Source organism: Pelodiscus sinensis, chromosome 2, assembly GCF_049634645.1.
Source record: "Pelodiscus sinensis isolate JC-2024 chromosome 2, ASM4963464v1, whole genome shotgun sequence".
Lineage (NCBI taxonomy): Eukaryota > Metazoa > Chordata > Testudines > Trionychidae > Pelodiscus > Pelodiscus sinensis.
The window spans coordinates 172,180,481-172,206,508 of NC_134712.1; the positions used below are offsets into that span (position 1 = coordinate 172,180,481).

The window sequence follows — 26,028 nt, forward strand, 5'->3', positions numbered from 1 at the left end:
AGCTGTCACTTATTTAACAAAAGATTATACCAAAGGCAAGTTGTAATTTGAATAGTACTCCATCTGTTTATTATTTCTACTCCCGTCAAATAGATAATAAACAGAATGTAAATGTGATCATTGACATTAACGACAATCATTGAAATTAGTTACAGGAGCACAGCCTTAGTGTTTAACCCTGATCTTAGCTATATCGTTTCATTGCGCCACTCATTAGATGCTGAGAATAAGTAATGTGTTTGGAAATTAAGTTTAGATAAGTATCTAAAACCTATCATACTTTTTCATACTTCTTTTTGGTGGAATTAGGTGGAGCAGTGTGTGCCCAGGAATTTATTCAGGAAGAACAGAAAGCACAGCTTTTCTTATGTCACATAGTTATTTTTACTTCTAACTCAGTTGAAGAGAGAGTGCAAAACTTGGAATTAGAAAATGCGGTATGTTTTGATTACAGCTTTGAGTGAAGATTTAGTGCAATTCTTATTTGATGTTAACTGGCTCACTCATCCCAGTTGCATGTCTTGGTAAATCAGCTGTCGTCTCTTGTGTGTGTAGTTTGTTTAGGTAACTTTTTACACGATTCATACTCAGTCTAGATATTGGCATTTGGCCATAGATCTACTTTGGAGATGATGCAGAGCTGCAATAGACAAAATGCTCAGGAGACACAAAATGCTTTCCCTCATCTCCTTGAAGCATAAGGGGGTGTAAAAGTGCAAAATCCCTTATGCCTCCTGCTCCTAGCACAGCCATCCAACTTTGCACACTGGTTGTACACATGGTCCCATTTCTAGTCTACCCATTTTAGGGCTGTTTGTTGTATTTCTAGAGGTGCATGGATGAAGTACTCCCTGCTTTCCACCAAGGAGGAAAGTGCTCCTTGCATCTTCACTCCACTAAGTCCAGAAACAGTCAGGCCTATTTTGATGTGCCCACGCAATTGTATTCCTGAGTTAGACTGTGCCCTTCAAATGAAACCGGATCACAGATGAGGTAAATAACTGAAACAGAAAGCAGACAGTAAAGCTTCTGAAGAGCAAAGGACGAATATAGGCACAAGGGGTCATGTTCTCCCAAACACCGTGCATAGGAGGGGCAAGGGGTTGGCCAGCAACTGGTGAAGGGATTGGAAGAGGGGCTGGTGCCTGCAGCAGACGTTCACCTCTCCCCATTTCCCCCCTCCTCCGCACTCACTGGTAGCAGTGGGGGAGGCTAAGCAAGGTGGCTGCAGCTCACTTTGCTATCCCAGGCAGTTTTGGTTGAGGATGGAGGCAGAGCAAGGGTGGGAAAGAGGCAGCTGAGGGCGGAGCAGGGCATAAAGGGGTGGGGAGAGGTGAGGCCATAGGTGGAAGGTCCTGGCCCTTGCCCAGGCTGGGAGAGGTCGCATGGTTGGACAGATCCCCTGTCACCAGTAGCCTCTTGATAGGTCTAAGTGAAAATGTGAAACCTAGAAAGAAGAAACCCTGTAACTGGGAGGCATATGCTTTAAGCCAATTTTAAATAGATACTGTCCAGACTGTCAGTTGTGTTTTGTTTTGTTGGTACATGCGTGCTCATTGCCTCATCCGCTGTGCTGCCGGATGGCTCTGCTCTTGTGGGCAAACACAAAGATGTTTTCGCGTATTTGGCTTGTTCAGACCAGGACTAGCTTCCACAGAGTCAATAAATAGTAGACAGGCAGCAAAGTGTTTCAAATAAATGTCCTACAAGTTAGCTTTCTCCTCCGGGTGCTTTAATACTGCATTTAGAAGGGAAGCTCGTAGCATGGGAGAAGTAAGGGAGATATTGACCGAGACACAGTTCATTCTCTGGTCTACTCCTACAGGGTGGAAGCTGTGTGGTAACCCTAGTCAGCACAGACTGTACAGTCACAGTCTAAGCTCAGGAGACTATAACGTGCCATCTTTTATTCAAGGGATCTAGCTCTAGAGTCTTTTGGTGATACTTGGTTTGTCTTGGATGGACTGGGGCATCAAACTGATGCTATTTCAAGTCAGATCCCAAACGATTATTTGCCCTTCTTGTGCACAGACAGCACCAGTAATCTAACTGCAATCTGTGAAGAGCAGCTCTTCAGATGCCCTTCATTACACCTTGATTGACAACAGCATATGCATATACGTTATTTGATTAGGAAATGAATACTAAGTTTCTGCGGTGGTTTCAGTAGATTGCCGAGCAAAGCACAGGAGCTTAGAAAACATTGGTGTATTTGCTAGGCATTGCAATGTCAGAAATTTTTGACATACTTGTTATTTTTCTCCTCTGCTCTGAATTTCCAAAATGTGTTTTTTAATCATGGAAATATATATATATATATAAATTAATCTCTTTACCACCCGCCAAATAAAATGATTTTAGGTCAAATGTTATAGAAGCTATCAGACAAATACAAGTCTCAACATCAATGTGAACTGGATATGAAATTATTTGAAATCTTGAATGATTTAGGGATAATTATGTGCCAAAACCAGAAATTCAGAATCTCTTCTGTGCTAATATCATTTTTCCCCATAGCAAAATCAACGTTAAAGGCTCCAGTCATCAGCTAAATCAAAGTGATGTTATTTAAAAGCAGATACCAAATAAGTATTCAAGAAATTTTTCCACTCTTTATTCTTAGTTTTTACAACTGAAAAGGACTCTGTTGTCTTGAAGTTATGCTCTCTTTTCTTTAGCAAAAATTCTTACTCTAAATTTCTGATCCTTTCCTAAAAATAGATAATGGAGATGAATTAAAACATAAATGTGTTGTATTTCCTCTTTGTCTGGTTGATTTATTTGCTATATCTCTCATGGCTCTTCCTTACTGTCTTTCCTGACATAACAGAAACAAGAGAGACACACAGATGTGGAATTTATTCATTCATGGTCTAAAAGATCTTTAAAAAGGTTATCCAGTCTAACTAACCCTACTAAAAGAAATCTTTGAGTGTTAAAATTCCCAAGAATCATATTGTGGTTGGAGTAGGACACTGAGTTTCAAGAGTCTTGAGTTCTCTTCCTTGCTGGAAAATTTAACCGACTAAACATAGCTCAGATTTTCAAACAAGGTGCCTAAAGTTCAGTCCCGTGTGTAAATGCTTGTTTAGTCACCCAGTGGGAATAGGTACTTCAGCATCTTTTACATAAGAATGGCCATATTGGGTCAGGCCATAGGTCCATCTAGCTCAGTATCCTGTCTGCCGACAGTGGCCAATACCAAATGCCCCAGAGGGAGGGATCGCAACAGGTAATTCTCATGTGATCCCTCCCCTGTCACCCACCTCCAGAGAAACAGAGGCTAGGGACACCATTCTTACCCATCCTGGCTAGTAGCCATTGATGGACCTAACCTCCATGAATCTATCCAGCTCTTTTTTGAACCCTGTTAAAGTTCTAACCTTTACCACATCCTCTGGCAAGGAGTTCCACAGGTTGACTGTGCTCTGAGTGAAGAAAAACGTCCTTTTGTTTGTTTTAAACCTGCTGCCTATTTAAAGAGAGGCCATTTATTTAGGGGCTAAGTCCTTCAAGGGGTTGAGCAGTCTAGCGCTGCTCTAATAGAAGAGTTAAATATGTGCTTAACTTTAAGCATCTGGCTAGTCCCACTGGTATTGGTGCATTAGATGAGGATCACTCTCATATATATGATACATAGGAATATTTCATTCAAATTATGGAATAAAACTCAATTTGCTAATACGGTGGAAAAATTGTTGATTCCTAAATAATAGAAATGAAAGGGAAGGAAAAGTCCAAGTAAGCTATCCCTTTGCTGTGGTTGTATTGTCCCATGTAATGCATTTTATTGTCTGGTGTAATTTTAAATGTCAACATAATCAGAATTCCCCCAGAGACACAATTCCACCGTCAACTAGATCAGGAATTTTGTCTTATAAACAACTAAATGATCTATTTAAATGTCATCCCATGAATTCTAATTACATCCCCTGAACCACCCTAAATAATTTCTTTCCTTGATGTTTACTCCCTTCATGTGCATTGCAAATGCTATAACTCCAGATAATGCCTGACATACATGTGTCTAAGGGAAGACCAGGCATGAGAACTTCTTGGATAGCACTGTCCCTATTTTAACAACAGGGTTATACAAGAGTTCAGTTTCTAAGTTGCTTTTGAGCAGTTAATTTCATCCCTCCTAATATATCAAAAAGGCAAACTTTCTCTCCAATGCATCTCTCTGAATCCCTCCAGTTATCTTTGATCCCATTGGATACCACATTGCTAGAGCTGGTCAAACAGCATCTGTCAGATCAAAAATTCAATAAACTTGAGGGCTTTTGTGAAATAAGATGCTGTGAGTCATTCACCAACCAGTCCTGTTAATTGCAAATGTTTCCACTGTGTGTGAATAGTTCCAAAACGTTTTGGATGAATAATTTTCAGATTATGGCCCAGAGCTTGTTTGTTCAAAACCTGTTTGCTTAGATTATTTGCCATTGTGTGTGGTGCCAGAGAGTTGTGGATGCTTAGCATTATTCCCTAGTACCCTTAACATCTGGTTGGCACCAAAAAGGCACTAAAGTGCCCTGGAGAAAATCATAGCTATACTGTGGTAGCGAGGATTTCTGTGAGGTGAGTACTTAGGGAGACAGGAGACAGACAAAAATATATCATTAAAGGAGGCTCTTTGGTTCTCCAGGGACACTGGGATCACCATCAAGAGAGTGAATGCAGGATATGCTGGAAGAATACTAATAGCTGAGATGCAGCACAGTAATTAATTTCATGTCTTTTAACTTGTGTAGTTGTTTTCATATAATTGACACAAAATAGTATATTGATAGCATAGCAGATGCTTCTCTGCCAGGTGACATAATGCTTTTCAGAAGCATTATATGGCATGATAGTGAGATTTGTGCATTGCAAGTAATTATTTCCAGAACTGAACTAGAAGACTGCAATGGTGTTAAAAGGAATATCTTGGTGCAGTCTTAATCACAGAGTCCCTTTATGTTTCTCATAATTATTAAGAAATCTTTATGATGGTAACAAAATATATGGAATCCCACAGAAATCTCATAGAAAGACAAGAGCACATGTTGATGTGATGTAATATATGGATGGATTCAAAAGGGAGGGTCACATTATTCACCCAAGACAGCAAAGTAGGTCATCCCAAAATCTGTCTGTGATGGGGTATATGAGGTCCTCTTAGGCCTCATGACCTTGCCTCAGCCTGTCCCAGAGATGGGCAGTGGAGAGGGTCCTCCAAGCTGCCTAGAGTGGTTGTGTGGGACACAGCCAATCAGGTCCCAGTAGATCAGTATAAGAAGAGCTACAGGGCCAGAGTAAGTTCCATTTCCTTGGCAGAGCTGGAGAGGCATGGATGGTGTTTGGCTCACTGAGGGAGCTGCAGGACCTTGGATACAGAAGTGCTGACAGAAGCAAAGGAGAGAAAGAAGAAGCCCAGAGCATGCAGGGACAAGGCCCAGAGAAAAAGATGAAGATGGTGCAGGGCTCCAGGGAAGTGACCCAGAACATTAGAGCAGCAGTATGACTTAGACTGATGGGCACTTCAAATAGCTGCTATCTACAGGGTCCCAGGGCCGAGACCCAGAGTAGTGGGAGGACCCAGGTTTCCCACCTCCATTAGCCACTGGGGAAAGTGGCTGGGATATCAATGCACCCCAGTTTGGGGAGCTGAACTGCAGTGGTCCAGCTGGAGAGTTGTGGCTGGAAAGGCCCTAAGAATGTGTAGACTTTGTCACTAGGGAAAGAGCCCTATGGCACTGCTCTATCCCAGAGTAGGGACAACTTGAGGGAGACATTACGCGAGGTGTGAAGAGAGATCCCTGTTGGACTTGTACTATGGAAGGCGTTTCGCTTTGCTTTCTTCACAAAGACTGACTATGTGGAATGGGCTGGAGGGCTGAGTTACAAAGACACACCACATAGGGAGAGCCAAGAGGGGTCGCTCACAAGACGTGAATGTACCCCGTAACTTTGCCTATAATATATTTGTTTCACAGTGGGCTATCTCACCCCACTTCTGACTGAGAGAGTCTGTTCCTGTGCCCTACTGGGAAGCAAATTGCTAAAGTTTGAATAGGACAGACATCGTTATTATCAACTGCTCATTATAAATTCTAATTCTTATAAGATAAAGGACTTATAGACATTTGTTTAGTCAAAAAGAGGGAGAAAAATAGGGAAGATGAATCACTGGTTTCCTATGATTGGTAACCAGCCTTATAGTTGTATAGATATATTTATATAATGCACAGTGGTGTGTATGATAGTGAGGTTGATGTATTATAGTACAGGTGGATTTCAGTAAGTTATCCAAAGTAGTCACATAATACACTTCTAAATAACCCATTAAATTCACACTAGTTGAAAATACCATAGTATAAATTGTTAATTGCATGTTCTGGACCAGTTTGTGATCTAAGATCACCAAGCGGGTACTATTATAGAGTACAATAGGAGTCTTTGTTAGGAGTCATGTATTTGAATATTTGCAGTAGTGACTGCAAGACAGGTCTAATGTCAGCAATGTCAAAATATACATTTGACAACACTGGAAGGATGAGCATATACACATGGGTACGTCTAGACTACAGGCTTTTGTCGATAGAGGATTTGTCGGCAGTTCTGTCGACAAAGAGCATCTAGACTACATCCAGTTCTGTCGACAAAGCAAGCCGCTTTGTCGACATGAGAGTGTAGACGCAAAGGACAGTGTAGATACAATAATGCCTTCTGTTGACAGAACTCTGTCGACAAAAGGTGTTATTCCTTGTAGAATGAGGTTTACCACCATCGACAAAATTGCCGAGTTCTGTCGATGTTATGTTGACAGAACTCGACAGTAGTGTAGACACAGGTATAGTTTTGTCGACAAAAGGCCACTTTTGTTGACAAAACCCTGTAGTGTAGACACACTGTGAGCCGACGGTTAGGGCAGTGTGTGTGTGTGTGTGTGTTTCCGAGAAAAGGTTTAACGTCCGTGTTTTTACTGCTAGGACCGGGGTTCCATCGCAGAGGGTGGCCAGCAGGCCAACAGACACCCCGTTGTATAGGAAGAGCTTATTACACCTTAGATTTTAGCTGCTAGAACACAGGGTTCCTTCGCAGCGGGCAGCCTAGGAAAGGATGAAAAGGTGCCCCAACGGATCTTGTCACATGGGAGTGACACAGATCCAAACGCACAAGCTTTCCCTATGTCTGTCCCTTTATGACCGGCTGAAGTTTTTTTAAATTGTGCTTGGTTTTATTACAGCAACTGAAGGAGTTAGGTTAAAGCTTAAACAGTTACAGGTTTATTAAAGAAGCTTATAAATCATATGGTTACAATGGCTATTGTTCTATTTCTTAAATGCTAGCAAATATATATATATATGTCTTAAAAATGATCACAGGAAAAAGGTAAAGATAGAAAATAGAAATAATGATACCAAATGACAGCTTAATCTTTAAAGAGCTCTAACACTATGTATATATATACTTAAGCAAAGGACCACATCTAGGTACAATTTTTACCTCTTTCTGTGCCTCTCGACTCTAGCGTGTCAGGCCAGGGCCGGTCTCTCAATTCCTAGGAAAGACGAATACGAGGTGGGCGTCCCCTCTGGAACCTTGGGAGATCAAACACCTAACCCGACCAGCAGATAGATGGTAGATTGACACTCAGAGTAAATGTGCTGCTGGACCCATCTATATACCCCTGGGGGCTCGTATCCTCTTTCTTATTTAAGAGGCCAAATTCTACTAGTCCGTTTTGTGGCGCCAGTTCTTACAAGCAAGTTTCAAATTAATTTACACTTGCAAGAGAGATAACTAAATTGTGAGTACTAGACATTTTTTTTACTGGGCGAGAGATTCCTCCCCCCGCGGATGGATGTGTGTTTGTATCAATATGGGTTAAGTCAAGGACACTCCTTGGCAGCCTCTTGGTCAGCAATTGGAGTATCTCTGTTTACAGCCATTCAGGGTCACAGCAGCCTGGGCCTTCTGCTCTGTGTGCCCTGTATGCTCCAGGCAAGCAAAAATGGATGTTACAAGGGGGGTTCCTGTCTGGCTACACACACCCATTTTGTTGAGTTAATTCAGTGAAATACATGTCTAACCATTACTTAAAGTCTTCCCAGAGATCGAATGGTATACATTTCTTTTTCTTTTTAAATTATTCCCATTAATATGTACTAATTTTGCAGTGAATCCAGTTTAGGAATACTGTAGTGAAATGAAAATGAGCCATAATTATACTCATGGCTAAAGGCATGTTAGTGTTCCATGTTACGGTAAGGAACTCTTTTTGTACCCAAAGAAAAACCAAGCTAAAAAGCAAACACATTTACTGCTCCAATTATCATCCTTCTGCAAACAAAACAATTGAACAATTAGAGATTTTAAAATCCAATTTTAGGCAAGTACTGAGCTAGAATTTTCATGATACAGCTGGTAATGTGGTGGATAGGAATGAAAGGCAATCTGTGCTCCATTTGCCAGTAGAGAACTTTTAAAGTCTGGGGAAAACGTATTTATTTATTTTCCATTAGTAGAAAAGGAAGAATGCTTGTGTGATTAAGATACGGCATAAGAATGGGAGACGGAACACTTGGTTTTATTTCAAGCTCTGATACAGAACTTGCTGCATGACCGTAGCCAACTCATTTAGGGACTGATTTTTAGACATGCTGGGCACCCACAGCTGTCATTTACTCACAGTTATGAGTGCTCATGATTTCTGCCAAAGGATACCATTAACCATGGGTGCTTCATTATTTCCTCTTTAATATTGGACTAATGATATATTAATGTTTGCAAAGCAGGCTGAGCTCATTAGATCGGAGGCATCAGAGAAGTACGAGATTATTATTTGACATTGTTAGATTTTGCTCTCATTGGAGCTGAGAATGTAATTAAATTAAACCCAGTGGAAACCAGTGAGTCTGACTCTCCAATGTTGTAATCATCTTGGCAGATAGGACACCATGGGCAATTTTTTTTGAATCATTGCAGCAATTTACAGATAAATATTATGTTATGAAAATCCCTCAGCTAAGTGCACAATAAAAGAGAATGTGGCAAATCTGCGGGTAAACAATGTTGTACAATCATTCCTGCATTTTATGTATTCAGTGGTTACTATTCAGCTTAGATATAGCTCACACATATGCTTGAAGGCTGCAAATTCCTTTCTCCTTGCCCAAATGAAAGCTATCTTCTTTATGAAGACAAACCAGACTGACTTTAGAACATGGCAGGAAGGGACTTGTGATGCATAGAGATAAATCAATTCAGTGGGTTTGCTTGTGTAGCATGAACTATCCAGTTCCTCAGCAGCACTGGGCTGATATGGGTGGATGCTAGAAATAGGTGCCAAAGATATTCACAGGAACCAGTTTCAGAACTGGTGTGGCCCCTTTTTATTCTACAGTTATCAAGTGTGAAAGTTTTTCAGGAGGACTGTGAGTAGGGATTGTTTGTTCTGGATACAGTGTTTTCTTTTTCCTGGAAATAATGAAAAATGCCTTTGATTTAGCAAAGCTGCTTCCTTGTGGTAATCTGTTCAGTATGGAGACTTGTCTGTGGGTATCAGTGAAGTCAATGGAGTTACTGTGTCAGGGATGAATGTTGCCCAACATACTTTACTTCTGAATCTTGAAGATATTATTTGCCAAGCTAGCAATTCCGTCCCTTTTAACTGATCATCTGGGATCTCCAAGATTGTGAGAACAGAACAAAGCCAGAGATTTTACAATTATAAATATAAAATTCAAATGCAACTAGATCTTTGCCTATAGCAAACACTCGTGTATGGGTACTAATGTATGTTTTATCTTTGCTTTGAAAGAACAAGGCTTAAAGAATTTATGTCAAGCAATCCGCACACAAATAAGTTCACAGCACAATAGGTACCGCTGCTATTGTTGTGATTCAAGTCAACGTTAACTAGATCCTGATATTGGAAGATTTTATTTCTCTTCCATTTGCAAATTAATGATTTCAGTAACATATCTCCTTTAGATTTATCTTAACTTGGGCATAAATGTCATGCTGAGAGACCCTGATTTGTCATTACTCACACTATTACTAGGTCAAACAAGCTTAACCACCCGGCTCTGCCAATACCCTGTAATCTTTATGTCCATCACCATTGCTTTTCTTGATCCATGTACAGTATCTTGACCGTAGACTGCAAATATACTGTACTGTGTGGTGCTGTGAGCAATATCACCTAGAGATTTTGATCATGACCACCAAACTCACTCTCACTTGTGATCTGATCTAAGATAGTAATTTAAATCCACTGCATCAGACTGGCTTTCCATTGAGTGTGAATTCACAAGAACTTTGTGGTTGTGCACTGAGCTATGTTTCTACCAACCATTATTTCTTTGTGACAGAGCCATGTAGAAGACAGGATCCATTTTTAGTTTGGAGAATTATCTTTTATTTACTGAAAATACGAGTACATTGTTGCCCATGCTAGTGTCAATGAGAAGCTGAAATGGCTGGGAAGCAATGATCGGTGGAGTGCCCTTTGATTAATATGAACTACCTGTCAAAGATTAATATGGACAACCTGTCAAAATATACCAAGCTTGAGCTGATCCCACTAAAATCGCTGTTTAAACTTCCACTGAGTTTCCTGTGAAGGAAAGACTGTTCCTTTTCAAACCAAGTGTGCAAGGGGGCTTAGCTGTTGTACACTTGATAGTTTTTGTGAGATTAAACAAAGAGATGCTATGTGGAAGGAATGGACATGTCTAAACTGATACTTTTTCCTCCTCCTTTCCCAGCTTTTCCACTCTCTTCACACTGGGGGGAAAAGGCAGCATTGACACTTTTCTTTTTCTTTTTTTTTTCCAGATACAGAAGAGTAAAAAATAAATTTAAAAAAGAGACTGCAAATTTCTTTCATCATTTTAGCTGAGCTTCTTCATTCCTCTCCTCCTCCTTCCGCAAAGACCAATTTCTGGGGAAGGCGTTACACAGCTTTCAAAACAATTCTCCTCCCACTGGCAACTTCACAGTTAATGACTCTAGGGTTCGGGGTGGGGAGGGAGGCTTTCACTTTTTTTCCCCCTGTGTGTGTGGTTTCTTTTAAAAAATTCTCTGGGTTTTTTGTTTAATAAAATAATCCCACTTTCTGCATAGGCAAAGCAAATAAGTGAGGATCCTCCTCAAAAGTCATTGCTGCTCTATGCTAAAGCCCTACCTTGTGAAAGACATGATAAAGTGGTGAAACAAAACATGAAATGTGTGGAAAGGGGCTTGCAAATACTGCATTTGTACTACTGTTAATATCTGTTAGGCTGAGAACTGGATACCAGTTTTGGCATGAATTGGAAGGAATTTTTTCATGAAGGCTGGTGAATTGTTAAATTCATAAACTTTTCTCACTAGGACTTAGTACTGTTACACAGCTTTTCCAGCACTCTATGATACTGACTTTTTTTAAAAAAATTATCTTATAGGCAAATCCATTTGTTCTTTGATTTATTTTGTGTGCTTTTCTTATTTTGTGTTAGCAATGATTCATGAATAGAGTGTTTATCTAGGGCTGTTGCCTGCTCAGACTCTGAGGAGCATAGTTTTTGTGTTGTCTTCCATAACAAGTCATTAAAAATAATGGGCTACTTCTCACATCTGTTTCTTAGATACTTAGACACTCTTTACCTGACCCAGAACTTCTGAGAGAAGGAGAGCAGTAGGAAGTCAGATAGATCACTTCTTCCTTTTATCTCAGTGTGACATTTCTTTTATCACTGATTGAATGGATGGGTCAAAGGAAAATAGTTGGAAAAGTACAGGTAGATGAAGGAAGACAAAAAAACCCCCACTGTGGTCTAGATACACCACTGGAGTGGAATAGCGTATATTGACACCAGCAGAGAATTTGGACCATAAATTTTAAAGGTGAAATGTTCAAAACTAACTCACTCAGGCTCTGATTCAGCAAAGTGTTGCTGTTCATGAACGCATTAAACTCATGATTTAATACTATCCTGCATTAGGACCTCAAAATGGATCCAGCTCAATATACCCTGATTTCATCTGTCCATATAAAATTTAACACCTGTACAGTTGTTTTTTCATAGTTCATTTTATTCATTGTATAGTTTTGCCCTGTTGTTCCCATATATTTTCACTATGAATCAGACTGCTTTCATGCTATTTTAGAGAATATGGAAAATATTGGCCTCAGGAGGAAAATAAACTCCATCTGCATTCCTTGTCCATGTTCAAAGCACAAAACTTTGTTCTACCACTAGCCTATACTAGATAGAAGTCCCACAGCTCCTGGTCAGAGTGCATATGAACAGGGATGAGCATGTTTAAGAGGGTGATAGGAAACATTGCCATATTTGAAGCACCCTCACCTAATACAAGCAGCAATGGGGCTAATCTGGGTTCATATTTTGAATATGAACATCCCATATCTCAGGAATATTTGTATCCCAGAGTTTTGGTTCAGCCCACTTTGCAAAATTCAGATTCACATCAGTTTTATTTCAGACACCAAAGTTTGAGTTTGTTCAAACCCAGGAATTTAGTTGGGGTTTGTCCCATCTTTAGTAAAATGTTTTCTCTTGGAAGAAATATAAAAATAACTGTTGCTGTTCATAGAGTGTATTGTAAATTCTCCAGCTCTCTTCTCTATATTGGTTCCTTTCATAAAGTAAAGGAACACGCAATATTCTAATTCAGTGTTTCTCAAAGTGGTCCATGGGCCCACTTTGGGAAAGCCACTAGCTTTAAGTAAAGTGGGCCTGCACCACTTTGTATACCTAAAGTCCATAGCCACACTTGCCTGAGACTATTAAAACTGAAATAATTTTAAAAATTGAATTGATCTTCAGCTATTTATGTCACTGTCCAAGCAGAGTGTGTTGTCAAAAAGCAAAAGGAGACCAGAGTCATATAGTAGCCTTCTTGGTTTTCATGTACCTAGCTCTTCGGTGCAACTTCAGGCTGGAGGTTTAACAGTGAGAATGACAAACTACCCAGGGAAGTGATGGATGCCTTTCTGAAAGATATATTTTCGTCATACACAAATTACTGTGCTCAGTACACAGATAATTGGATGAAACTGAATGGTCTGTGATATAAACAGGTCAGACTTAGATGATCTAATGGTCCCTTCTGGCCTGATCATCTCTGAATATATCACAGCAGTATATTAACATTTTAGAAATATTTTTGACATTTTAAAAAAGTTATTAAATCATTTCTAGAAGATTTGTGGCCTTTTAAAAAAATACTGAAATGTAGCTGTTCTGAGGCTGCAAAGAGAGATGCAGGTGCAAGTATCTGTCCCTGTGGGTGTCTTTGTGGGTCCAGGTTAAACTACTTCACTTGATGGTATCTCTCAAATTAACCATGTCTCTGAAATGCTCAATAGTATTGTGCTAGAGATTTGAGAATGAAGAATTGATATCTCCACACATCTCCAAGATGAACGAGAGAGCAGTCACTGTGCGTACTTTTATAACAAATTTGCAGAATGGCCTCCTATTTTATTTCACAAAAAATTTCTGAGTGCATGAAACTGAACGAATGGCTCTACACAATTCAGTTGAATTAAATACACGTCTTTGATATTTAAAACATTATGAAAAAATTATGTTGTTAATTTTTTTATCTTCCATTCAGCTTCTCCCTTTGTGTGGGGGGAAAATGTAGAAGACTTACTATCTGCTTATGTAGTAGGTGAGACAGAGTAAGCTAGAAATATTGAAAATATGAGGCCTGTGCTGCAGACCTGATTGACTGCTGTGGGAGTCACATGCATGTAAGCACAGCCATGGTTGGTAGAGCTGTTACAGCTTGAGACCTGGGTTTGGAAGTCATTATGTACTAAAATGACATAGTCCAGCTTTTAGGATGAGAGTGCTGGTCAATTCTCTCATCAAATATCATTATTTTAGATGATGAAGCCAAAAACTGGCCCCTAATCTGTGGGAATGAAACCAGGCACCTGTCATCATATAAACAGGGAGATATTTTCCTGGATACCCCTGACAATTTATCCATATTTAAACTTTTCAAGGAACTGGTCTTCAGAGAACTGGCATAGCTCAGTCAGTATCATTAAATGGTGCTTGTGCTTCTATCTAAAAAGACTAAAGCTTCCCTTAAAAAATGTCGGCAGATTTTATTTTCTATTTACAATTTACTTTGTTTAAATTGTAGAGGTTCTCAGTTCTGTACTCAATTATTTGGTTTATGAGAAAACTGGGTATGTCTCTGACAACATGCAAAAACAATTAGGAGTAGGCAGGGTCAGCTTTCAAAAAGAAAATAATTTGATGCATCATTTAAAGCACATGGTTGACTGCTTATATCCAGTACTTGATCAGTTTTAAACATGAATTGCATAGCTTTTCATCAAGATTGTGAGTTCAGGTTTTCTATTTTATCCTTATAAATAATGCCTTTTAGTATTAATTACATTATCCACAGTTGCAAAAGAAACATAGATGCCTGACTCCAAGACTTAGCGGGTAAAGACTTGTGCAATTTCATATTTAAGAATATTTTAAACTAGTCATGATTTCTACATTACCTCCTTAAATAAAGATGCATTCTTTTACATTAACATTATACATATACATGCAAGTGTTCTGTAATATAGCAGGAGAATCCCAGAACCCTGAACTTAAGTCATGCTAGGGAAATAAAGATATTTTTAATTGTTCTATTTTCAGTACCCATTGACATGTAGCTGGAAGTGAATTTTTAAAGAGGCCTCAGTACAGTCTCTTTTGTGCTATGAAAAAATTAATATGCAATTTTTGAAAAAGGCTGCCTGAACTTACAAACAATAGAATTTAAATGCACAAAGCTTGTTTGTGCTCAGCTAGCTGGTGTGCAAATGAGGCTTGGAATGGGTAGTTTTTATTATTTGTGCATACCATTGCTCATGCTCAAATTCTGAATGCAGAAACTTGCAAGAAAATCGGTAAAGACCATACCTGGCAAAGAGTTTAAATTTTAGCCATGGAGTATACATACAAATTCTAAAACTGATTTTGAATCTGGTTTTAATTTAAAAAACCTGGTATAGCTTATACATTGATAGAAACCGAATCAGAAAGTTCCTGCCATTCTAAGGACTGCAGCCTAAACTGAGGAAAATAAGTATATCTTCGTGGTGTGAGGAGATTACTGTAAATATTTAATTATTTGGCCCTATTCTTTTCACAGTTGCACCAATTACATATTGGTGCAACTTCCTTGACTTTGGGGTTTCTCCTGTTAATCACCATTGTGTCAGGAATGTCAGATCCATTTCTTTATTTACTTTATCCACCACTTCATCATCAAATAAGTAAACCCAAAACAATGGCCCTCTATTTTCCATCTGCTTAACATTACTGGGTCCCTCAGCTGTGCATATTAGATCTCTGAATAGTGAAGATTAAATATGGTAAGATGCTTTCCAAGCTGAATATGCTAAATGTAGAAAGCTGTATTAATACTTGATGAGGTGTGGGGACCCACATAGAAAAAGAGAAAACTTGATAGGAAAAGTATAATTTACTTTCAAATGTTCCAATACTGCTCCCATTGACATCAATAATAGTTTTTCCATTTATTACAATTAATATAGCCACCATGGGCTCAGATCAAGTGCAGTATCAATTTAATATCTGATACATCTTCTCTCAGGGGATGATTATCCAACTCTCGCAGGGAGATGGGTTTGGTGATCAGATAGAACTTTTTTGCCTCTGATCACTCTGCTTACAGCTGTAAGTAAATCATTTGACCATGGTTGATCAAATTATTTGCCATTAAAACAGCAAAGCAGACATTTTGTGTCTAGTACCTCAGATTTTTGACTCTTCTTCCCTTTCATGTTTTTTTTTCTTTTACTGAGCAAATACAGTGTGAGATTTCTCACTGGCAAGAAAATAGAACTGTGAGTCTGTCTTGATCCTCTGTCTCGCACACATGCACACACATTGCAGCACACATGTAGAAGCTTCACAGCACACTGTTGGCACTTTGTATTCCTTTTATTTCATCAGCGTGTGTATATAAGGCCTGTTGTGTATTCCCCCTTGCCCAGTTCTAGAAGCCATCCTATAGTAGGAGGATGTGTCTATGTAATCTTATCTCTGCTGGGTGACTGTAAGAGTGCATATATAAACCACAATCAATTATGGCCATAGGTGTTGTGTAGTGATAAATCCTAGTGGCAGCGTAAACATTTTCCTTTTCTTCTGGCTTGGATGATATTTTTATACAATTTTATATACAATTTTTTTAAATATTTGCTATTTTTATTTGTAGGGTTCTGATTGGGTTTTACCAGAACTTCTGGTCGTCTACAGGCCCAGTTTCTCCCACTAAGATTTCTCTTCCCTTCCCCACCCCTCCCACCCCACTGCCCCTGTAGACAAAAGCCATTGCATCTGCAATATCATCTTAAAGAGAAAAAAAACCCACACCTTTGGCCTAACCATGTCACTAGTTGTGCTGAAACTAATGAAAGTTGCACACAAGCTCCTTTCCGTTCCACTATCAGCCCCATTGGGAACCGGCATCAAAGTATATATAGGAACATATATACAGCATGCTAAAAGCTGGGTGATTCAATCTGAAGACTCCATATATAATGATAGTGGTGTCCTCTTTCAGTATGGTAGGAGCTACTTCCTCCTCTGCAGTGGATTTAAGTAATAATAAAAAAATCTAGTCATTGTTCCTATATGCTACTTGTGCAGCATCTTAGATCAATAGGAAGCTACAGCAAAGGCACAAAATAGTACACTGATTACCTTCAGCAGGAAGGGAGTCTATAAGTTACTTGTTTACCTGAAACACTAGATTTCACTGCTCTTAAATTACACGTGTAGCAAATGGTTCTTGATGAATCTGTAGAACATTCAGTCTGTTTTGAAGGGGGGGAGGGGAAAGGGGACATTAACCTAAATGCAAGGATTCAAGATTGTAAAATAATCTTTTATCAGCTGCCATTGTGCAGGGAGTCCTATATACAAAGCTGAACGTACACTTTAGACTATCTTTGTATTAGCAGAAATTATAATGGAGATGTCTTGTTGAACTGAATTAATATAAATCAAATATATCTGTAATCCAGAGCCTTTTTCAAGCAGGCAGGAGGCAGGTTGCTATGTGTGTTCTGCATCAGGCAATTAGAAAACAAAACAAACTCGATTTTAAAGCAAGTTAAATACACGTTTGTTGGAGAAAAACCTCTTCATTTTGTTCCGATTTAACAAACAAATAAACAAACAAACAAAAGGAAAGGAATGTGCCCATGTAATAGCAAGGTTTCCCAACTCTACTGAGAAGAATTTAAAACAATATGGTATTTATTGTAATGTTCCTTATTTGAAAGAAGAGGCTTCTAGTCTCTAAATGTATAAAAAATGTTTCCAGCATTCCAGTTTTTCTGTAAATGAGTACATGTATGTCCATTCTCTTACCAAATAAAGTCGATGAGGTCTCCACTCCAGTTGAATGTGAATGGGGGGAGGAGGGGAAGGGTTGGTTTGTTCAGTCACTTTTTTATGTTTGTGGCAAGCATGGAGCTGTGAACTGTCTCTTTGAACAATAACAAAAATCAGCAGTGGTGTACCTTCTCACGTTGAAAGCACTGTATGGACGTTAACTAGTTATATATCAGAGGCTTTCTAAGAAAGATGGGTACAAATTAGGGCCCCATTTTACAGCTTGGGAAACTGAGACAGAATGTAGAGGCCACATAGTTGAGTTGGTGACAGATTTGGAATTAGAATTTAGAACTCCTTGACAGTTAAACTCATCCCATTCCACCAGGCAACACTGTCTTTCAGAAGTGGGTGTCTGTGTATTGCTCTGTGTTTAAACAATATTCTGTATCTTGAAGGTCAGAAGCTTTGTATTTCCATCTAGTGTGAGTTTGTTTCTTTTCTGCACACTATGTTAAAGAGGCCCTCAATGCTGGATTATTACAGATGTCTTCCTTCGATTTTTGAGACATTTTGGATCATATATCAAGTCAAATTTTTATGAGTGGGCTTAACCCAAAAGCAGGCTCGGGGGGGGGGGGGGGGGGATGCAAATTTAGATCCAAGATTTACCACACATCTGCCTGTCAGTTTGTCTCTGCTCATGTCGGTCTTTCAATTAAAAAAACAACAATACCTTTTGTTTCAAATAACAATTCTGCTTACTGAGTGACAGCCAAGTGTTGTCTTTATCCTTGGTGGTTACATGTAGGATTTGTTAGGTGTCTGGTTTTTGACTGGAATGGCTAGTTGAAAAGGGACCCTGGAATTTCTGGGCAGCACTAAAAGTCCACTTGGCAGCACAGTGAGGTTAAGACAGGCTTTCACACCCTAACTCCCTCCTAGAGCCTGCACCCACTATCCCAACCCCCTACCTCAGGTCAGAACACCCTCCCCACACACATACCCTAGTTCTCTCCTGGAGCCTACCTCCCGCACCATCCCCTGCACCCTGCCCCAGCTCATGCCCCTCATGAATCCCAAACCCCTTATCCCTGGGCCTACCCCAGAGCCCACACCTCCAGGCAGAGCCCTCATTCATTCCCACACCCCACCTCCCAGCCTGTAGCCCCTCACAAACCCTTCACTTCTGGTTCCAGCCTGTAGCTCCACCCGCTGCCACACCCCAATCTGCTGGCCCAGCCCACTGAAAGTGAATGAGGGTGGGGGAGAGTGAGGGATGGATGGAAGGGGGATGAGTGAAAAGAGGCAGGGCCCCAGAAAGGGTGGGGCAGCATTGGAGCAAGCATATTTGATTTTGTGCAGTTAGAACATTGGCAACTCTAGTAACGGGTATTTGATGTTCAAATGGGAAAGTAACAGATTTCACAATAATTCACTCCCCTCTCTGCGAGCAGGTGCACACCTTGTGCATGAGCTTTATGGAAGACTAGCAGATGTACCCAGCGTTGATTGGGTCTATAACTGAAGGAATTTTGTTTTTGGAAAAATAAATGAAAAATATACCTGCGTTATTTCAATGACTGTATTTCTCAAAAATGAAGGAAAATGAAGGCCGGAGTGAGACTTCAGGAGTGAGGAGGGCCATGGGTAGGTGGCTTAGAGAAGAGGGTTGGGATGGGGGGGCGGCTCAGAGCAGGGAGAGGGGTAGTGAAGTCAAGGCAGATGGGAGGTTCAGGACTCAGGGCAGGAAGCTAGGAGGTGGGGGGAGGGGCTACCTGGAGCTACCCATGTTGGCGAGGGTAGCATTGCTTCAGTGGCAACTTCTTAGGGAGCCAGGCAACACTCTTTTGCCAGCAGGGACCTTCCAGTTGCCCTCTCCCATAGTCTTCAGACTATTTGGGGGATGCAAAGCTCTGGGAGCTGCCCCTTCTTATAGCCTGCAGGTTGCCAGGAGGGAGGGGTGAGTCTATGGGCTTCCTCTCCCCCGCCCCCACAGCTCACCCCTGCAGCCAGCAGGTTGTCAGGGGAGTGAGGCTCTAGGGACTGCCTCTTGCAGCCTTTCGGCTGTCTGGAGGAGGACAAATTCTGGGGGCTTCCCCATTCCAGTTGCCCCTCTCTAACACCCTCCTCCCCACAGCCTGCAGGCTGTCTGAGACCTGCCCCATCCTGCAGCAGCCCCACTCATGGCCTGCATACTCTCCATGGTGAGGAGCAGGTTCCAGGTTTGGGGTAGTAGGACTTTTTTCCAGCGGGTTGGCAGGCAAGATGGCAGAGCCCCAGGGCTGCTGGCCATTCTCTAGGTGCTGTAGCTGCCCCCAGTGGCCACTCTCAATATTGCATTCCTTCCCTCTCTGTGCCCCTCGCTTTCGTATTCCTCCTCTCTGTGTCTCCACCTTTTCCATGTTATAGGAAACAGTCCCATTCCTGGCACTTCCCATTTTCCAGGCACAACCAAACCCTGACCTTGGTTTAAGTTAGGGTAGGAGAAACCTGCTTACCCAATTTGGTGGTCTTAACTCTTTCAGGTTAGGAGGAGTTCTTGAACAAATGGACAAACAGACATGCAGCTAGATGGACTCACAGACAAATAGAGGCACTCTAAAATATATAGCGAGATTAAGGGGAAACTTTTGTAAGATCTCCTTGCTGCAATATCAGCACATCATGGCATTATATATGCACTGTCCATTTATTTAAGTTTGAACATATAAGACACATATCTCAAGGGTTTAATCTGCCTTGACAGATTATTTAAATAACAGTCCATAAAGAAGCCTATACCGGAAACAGCACAGCAGAATTCTCCAGTGCCCACCATAATGTCCCCCTCCCAATAATTATCAACTATTCTCAAATGCCTGCTTCCAGAGAGAATTTTGAAATATATCTTGAAAGTTGTCAAATTCAGGCTATTTCAGACCAATGGGGTGTGAATTCCAAAGTCAAGAGGCCCACATAAAGAAAGCCCGGCAAGTAGGTCATTGTGTATGAAGGAATCAAGCTCAAATGTGTCTGTTGATCATAATTGTGTCTCTTAGGGCATGTCTACACTGGGAAATTATTTCTGAAATAACTGTTTTGAAAACAGCTTATTCCTCTTCACAAGCAGAAGATATTTTGAAATAACCAGTCTGTTATTTCAAAATAACGGGCTTTGGAGTGTGGACGTTCTGCTTGTTATCTTGGAAAAAGGGAAGTTATTTCAAAATAACTCCTTAGTGTAGGCCAGAGCTCAGACATGCAGTCCCCAATCCATTTAACACTATTTAGCTTCAAACCAACATCTTTCACTCCACTTCAAACCAGCACTGGACTCCTCTTTTCATAGAGTGCTTACACATCCCTAAACTCCAGATTTGAATAAAACTACATTTACTCACCATGGGCTAGGTTCTAGTACCTTTACTGCCATTAAATTACCCACAAAGAGTTAGCAGGACTAGCTGTGACATTAGTAAGGGATAGAGACTCTGAGGGTACGTCTACACTTGCTCCCTTGTTCGAGCTAGGGATGCAAATGTAGGCGACCGAAATTGCTAATGAAGCGGGGATTTAAATATCCCGTGCTGCATTAGCATGATCTTGCCCACGAGTTATTCCACTCAACAGCTGATTCGAAAGTGAAAGTGTGCTCTGGGACACGTTAGTTTGAATCAAACTAAGGAGTAACATTAGTTCGAACCAAGGGATTTGATTCAAATTAACGCGTTCCGGAGTGCACTTTCACTTTCAAATCAGTTGCTGAGCGGAATAACGCGGGGGTGAGATCACGCTAACGAAGCGCGGGATATTTAAATCCCCGCTTCATTAGCAATTTTGGCTGCCTACATTTGCATCCCTAGCTCGAATGTGGGAGCAAGTGTAGATGTCCCCTGAGTATGTGGCTACTTTTTTTCTTTCTTTTAGTCCCCTTCCTAAAGATTTTGTCAGTCTTTAAAAAAAAAAAGAGAGACTTATTATCAGTGTTGGAGAGAGACTTCAGCCATTCTCCCTCATGGGGGATATATAGATCATGATTGTCCATTAAGAGGTTGTAGGGCTTTTTTCCTCTTACTTTTAGTAAGATCAACTTGTCTCTCCAGCACATGGTCATTCCTATTGATTGCCATATGGGTGCAATAGGTATCAATTTATCTGATTAAATTCTGGTACTTTATTGCTTTTGTCAGCCGCTCAGCATTTTATCTAAACTCCTTCCAGTAGAGAGGATGCCAACGCACAGATTTTGGTAGCTATTGTGAGACAGAGCTTTGGCTGACCCATTATAGAAGCTGGCTGTGAAGTTTAGATTCAAATAGAAAGTTTCCAGGTGTTTGGATCTGTGTTCTGGGATGGATCTCCACTTGAAATATATTTTATTCCATTATTTGGAATAAAATATAATGGAATGAATATTAAAAAAACATTCATTCCTTGTCAAAAATACAAAGGAAAATGCCATCAGCAAAAACATTTATTGTTCTTGCCATGACCTGCCAACCAAAGAAGCCAGTAAAGAGGTGTTCAATGTTGACTCCTCTAAAATCAAAAGGGCCAAAGAAGGCTGCTCAAACAGAGGAAAGTAGCTTGGTTTTGTAAGGAAGATAGCTCCACCCCCATTATTAACACTGCTAAGGACACATTGAGAAAAACATGACAGAAAGAGGCTGACGGTATTGAGTGGCAGTGGTACTGTATAAAGTGTTTGTGCAGAGGCAGATCTGTCGCTCACCCATCACAACCATTCTTTCTTTTTAAAGGTTCAAAGCAACATGCACACGAGGTACCAGACTCGGGTTCCATGACAAGCCGCCTTACATTGCCAGGTCAGTAGGCACTTTCATGCCGGAATGCATGTATATGCACAGCCACAGAATTGGGTAATCGGTGAATGTTTATCTTTTCAAACAATAATTACCCCAAGAATTAAGTCCTACTCGCTGGGGGCACAATTAGCTCAAAAATTCTCTCTTGTTTTGGGACTTTGATTGGACACAGCATGTGTTAAATTAAAAAAAAATGCTTAAAATTGGGTGGATTGTGTTGCATAAATTAGTTTGATCTGCTGAATGAGGTGAGAAAAATAGGCTTGGTTCTTGTCATCTGCACGCAGGAGTAAAAAGGGAAGTAATATGTTTATTCTGTGAATTGCAGGGTAACTGTTTTTCAGTTCTCTCACCCCACAAGTCCCTGCTCTCTTTGATATGTCCACAAAACCATCCTCCACAGGCCCTTCATCTCTGTCTTACACAATGTTGCACAAGAAGAGGGAGGTCACTAAGGGAAAGCAATATGAAATGGTGACTCAGAATGACTCAGCTTGCATGGGTAGTAAGGACATACAGCTTTGGAGGAAATTGGGTGAGTGCAAAGGTTAGGTCATCTTGAAACACCTGGAATGTGCCTCAAAAGAAAGAACCCGAGGAGAGCAGTTTTGGAAAGGCATTGAAGAATGATTTACTACATTCATTTTTTGGAAGCCTATGTGGGGTGGAAATACAGATATTCAAGGTGCAATACAGCCTTGCATATGGACAACAATAGCAATAGCACATCACTGTGGGACTGACATCTTCGTGCTGTGCCTAGCATGCCATAATTTCACATGTTAAAATAACAGAATATTCAGCAGATTTTTCTTCAGACTGCAACCCAGTGTAAGCAACATGGATCACGAGCTGTAGCTAAGAAAAACTATGGAGAGAGACTTGAAAATGGTAATTTTCTCAGATGAAGCAGCATCCTCTTTGAAGCTTCATGTAAGGTCAAACAAGAAATTGGTCACAATCATGGACCATGCCTGAAGCAATTCCTAAATAGAAGGTACAGTAAACACCATTCTCTTAAAGTATCAAATGCCTCATTATTGGCTGAAATAGTTAATATGTTTTGTAGCATTAGCTGCAGATTTGGCCTGCTCCCCCTCCCTTCTTTAACACCATTCCTCTTATTGCTCTAATTTTTTTTAGATGAGTGTATATTCATTTTGACATTGTTATAGGGATGCTGTTTCAAATGACTGTGGATCAGACTTCCTTAAAGATTACTATCATAATAAAAATCTACTAGCCCCAATATTTGGAGACTTTTTTGGAAAGGCATGTAATTTTTTTAAACAATAAGTTAGGATACAAGTTAAACAGCAAAGGAGGAATTTGATCCACATTTTAAAAAAATATGTTATTTGCACTGTTGTGCTCTTCCTGTGATACTACATTTCTTTTTAACAGGCTATGCTTGCTGACTGACACTTATTCATGTTGTCCATAACAATTTTGTTACTGTAATCAGCTAATGAGCACTTGCCTGTAGTATCTACCTACTTGCATGTAATATTCACTCTCAGAATGTAGGTAATTACAATAGAGGAGTTAAAAAGAGTGCAGAGAATAGGGCTGTGGAGTGTGTTACACAAGAGATACATTTTGTTCCCTTCTCTGCTATCATCTCTCTGGCGGGTGACCTTGGGCAAGTCATGTCACTGTTCCATGCCTCAATTTCCCCCTCAGTACAATGGGGGATAATGATGCTTACTCAAGGCTAATTGCTTTGCTCTAGATGAAAAGTGCTATATTAAACTGAAGTGATAGAATTCAAATACATAAACACTTGGGGGATATTTGGTACAGCACATATTGCTGTATTTGTGTCTTATACTGGTGGCGCATATAGCATAAATAGCAGCAAAAATGTGTGTATTGCAGCAGCTAGCCATCTTCTTCCTTCCCCCCACCCCTAGGGCTAACAGACCAGATTTCAGGCTGTTATTTTGAGTATACTGACTTATTAACATTTACATTGTTTTTACTATTGTTAGGCCACCTGACATGAACTTCAGCACTCCTAAGGGCAGCAAGGGCTCTGTACCTTGCAGCAGAAGAACACCTCAGACTGTCTTACTGTTTTGCTGATCTGTACAATGTAAACGTGGTGTCTATTCAGTCTTTGCTTTTTCAGAGTGTGTATTGATAACAGTCTCATATTGAATTGCACAAAGAAACCCTCTGAATGGCACCTACATAAATAACTGGCTGTATTTTCTTTCTCTTAATTAAAGATTTCCCACATCAGTGCATGTTGTGGCATTGACTTACTAGATTTTCTGCATGTGCATGTATACTAATGTGTCACTGCACTTGTACATTCTATTGTAGAGGTGTCACAGAAGTGTTTAGTTTGGTACAGGGCATGAATCAGTTATTCATACCCACACATTTATGATATATTGGTGGGAAAAGTAAAGTATAATATATATAGCTCTGTGGGGCATATAACTTTGTAACAATACTGATTTGTTATTTATGTACTGGACCATTAAGTTTCTAGGAGTCTGCTCTTTGCTGGAGGCAGCTGTGCTCCATTGAGAAGCAGGAAGGAACACTTCCATTTCTACTCGTACATCGTGTTCTCTAGTGGAGAACTTTAGTTTTGTTGTTTGCTCTATTTAGCTAGAAATCCACCTCACATTAGTTAACTGTTGCACATTTCTCATCATCACCACTTTTCTTTCTTTCTTTCTTTCTTTCTTTCTTTCTTTCTTTCTTTCTTTCTTTCTTTCTTTCTTTCTTTCTTTCTTTCTTTCTTTCTTTCTTTCTTTCTTTCTTTCTTTCTTTCTTTCTTTCTATTATCCACTTTCATTTCATTTTATTGTAGATTAAGGGAAAACAGTGAAGCAAGAAAGAACAAATATAAAGTCTCCACAAGAGAGCATAGTCTAACCATCTCTTCTGTGGCAGGATGTATGTGAATTGAACTTGAAGGGTGTAGTTTTCAGTAATGCTCAGAGCTAGCCTATCTCTGTTCCCAGTGAGGGTAATGACAAAACTTTCATTACTCCAATTAAAGTCAAAGTTTCATCAATGCTGAATGCTTTTCAAAATTCCACACACAATAACAGCTGTTTTTATCAAAGAGAAGGCATATAGAAATTTAAAGGTGGTAGTTTTCGTAAAGTAAAATCTTAAATTACAAAACTACATACACCACCTTTCACTTGGAAAAATGCCAAGGTTCTTTACAAATTCTATTCCCAGCACTCTACTGGTGCAGAACACATTGTATGTGAACCTATACAAACAAAATATGTGTAAATTTGGAATAGTCTGGATATTCAATCCAGATAAACACTCTGTATTACTATCCAAAATGTATCTGATCTATCTGAATGACTTTGGGTTTTATAAAAATGGCCTCTCATGCTAGATTTCCAGTATTTTCCGCTTCCATCCATTATGTTCTTATGCTAATTCCAGTCTTTCTTGCAAAATTTCTTGTGAAATTATTACATTTATGTTTTTGGTCTGACCCAGAACCAGAAATACAAAAGCTTCAGGGGATAGCCAAGTTAGTCTGTACAGGATAAACTTAAAAAACTACAAATGGCCTGGTAGCTCTTTATAAACTAACAAAACATGTAGATGGTATCATGTGCCCACAAAAGCTCATGATACCATCAGAAATACAAAGGTGAGTAAAAATGAAAAAAATAATTTAAATAATTTAACTGGGTCCTTTGAACTACCCAAAAAGTTGCACTAAAATGTTGGACAAAGGTTTAGGTCACTTGTCCATTAACAAGAGACACAATAAAATAAAAAAGATGCTTGAATTTATTTATTTATTACATGCCAGCAATCAGGATGGATAAGATCCAACATGAAGATAA

The 26,028-nt window shown here is 39.9% G+C and overlaps 1 protein-coding gene across 11 annotated transcripts in view; it reads left to right on the forward strand.

Moving 5' to 3' along the window:
• The window catches only part of PDE1C (phosphodiesterase 1C), a 442,200-nt gene that overhangs the window by 398,940 nt on the left and 17,232 nt on the right, over window positions 1-26,028 (forward strand). For 9 of the 11 annotated variants that reach the window (XM_075921776.1, XM_006124030.3, XM_075921777.1 and 6 more), the window contains one exon: window positions 22,124-22,189. In XM_075921776.1, the coding sequence (XP_075777891.1) occupies window positions 22,124-22,189 (66 nt within the window). Of the gene's footprint in view, window positions 1-10,824; window positions 17,442-22,123; window positions 22,190-22,517; window positions 22,974-26,028 lie in introns of those variants that run through there. The other 2 variants (XM_075921778.1, XM_075921782.1) reach the window with 2 other exon arrangements.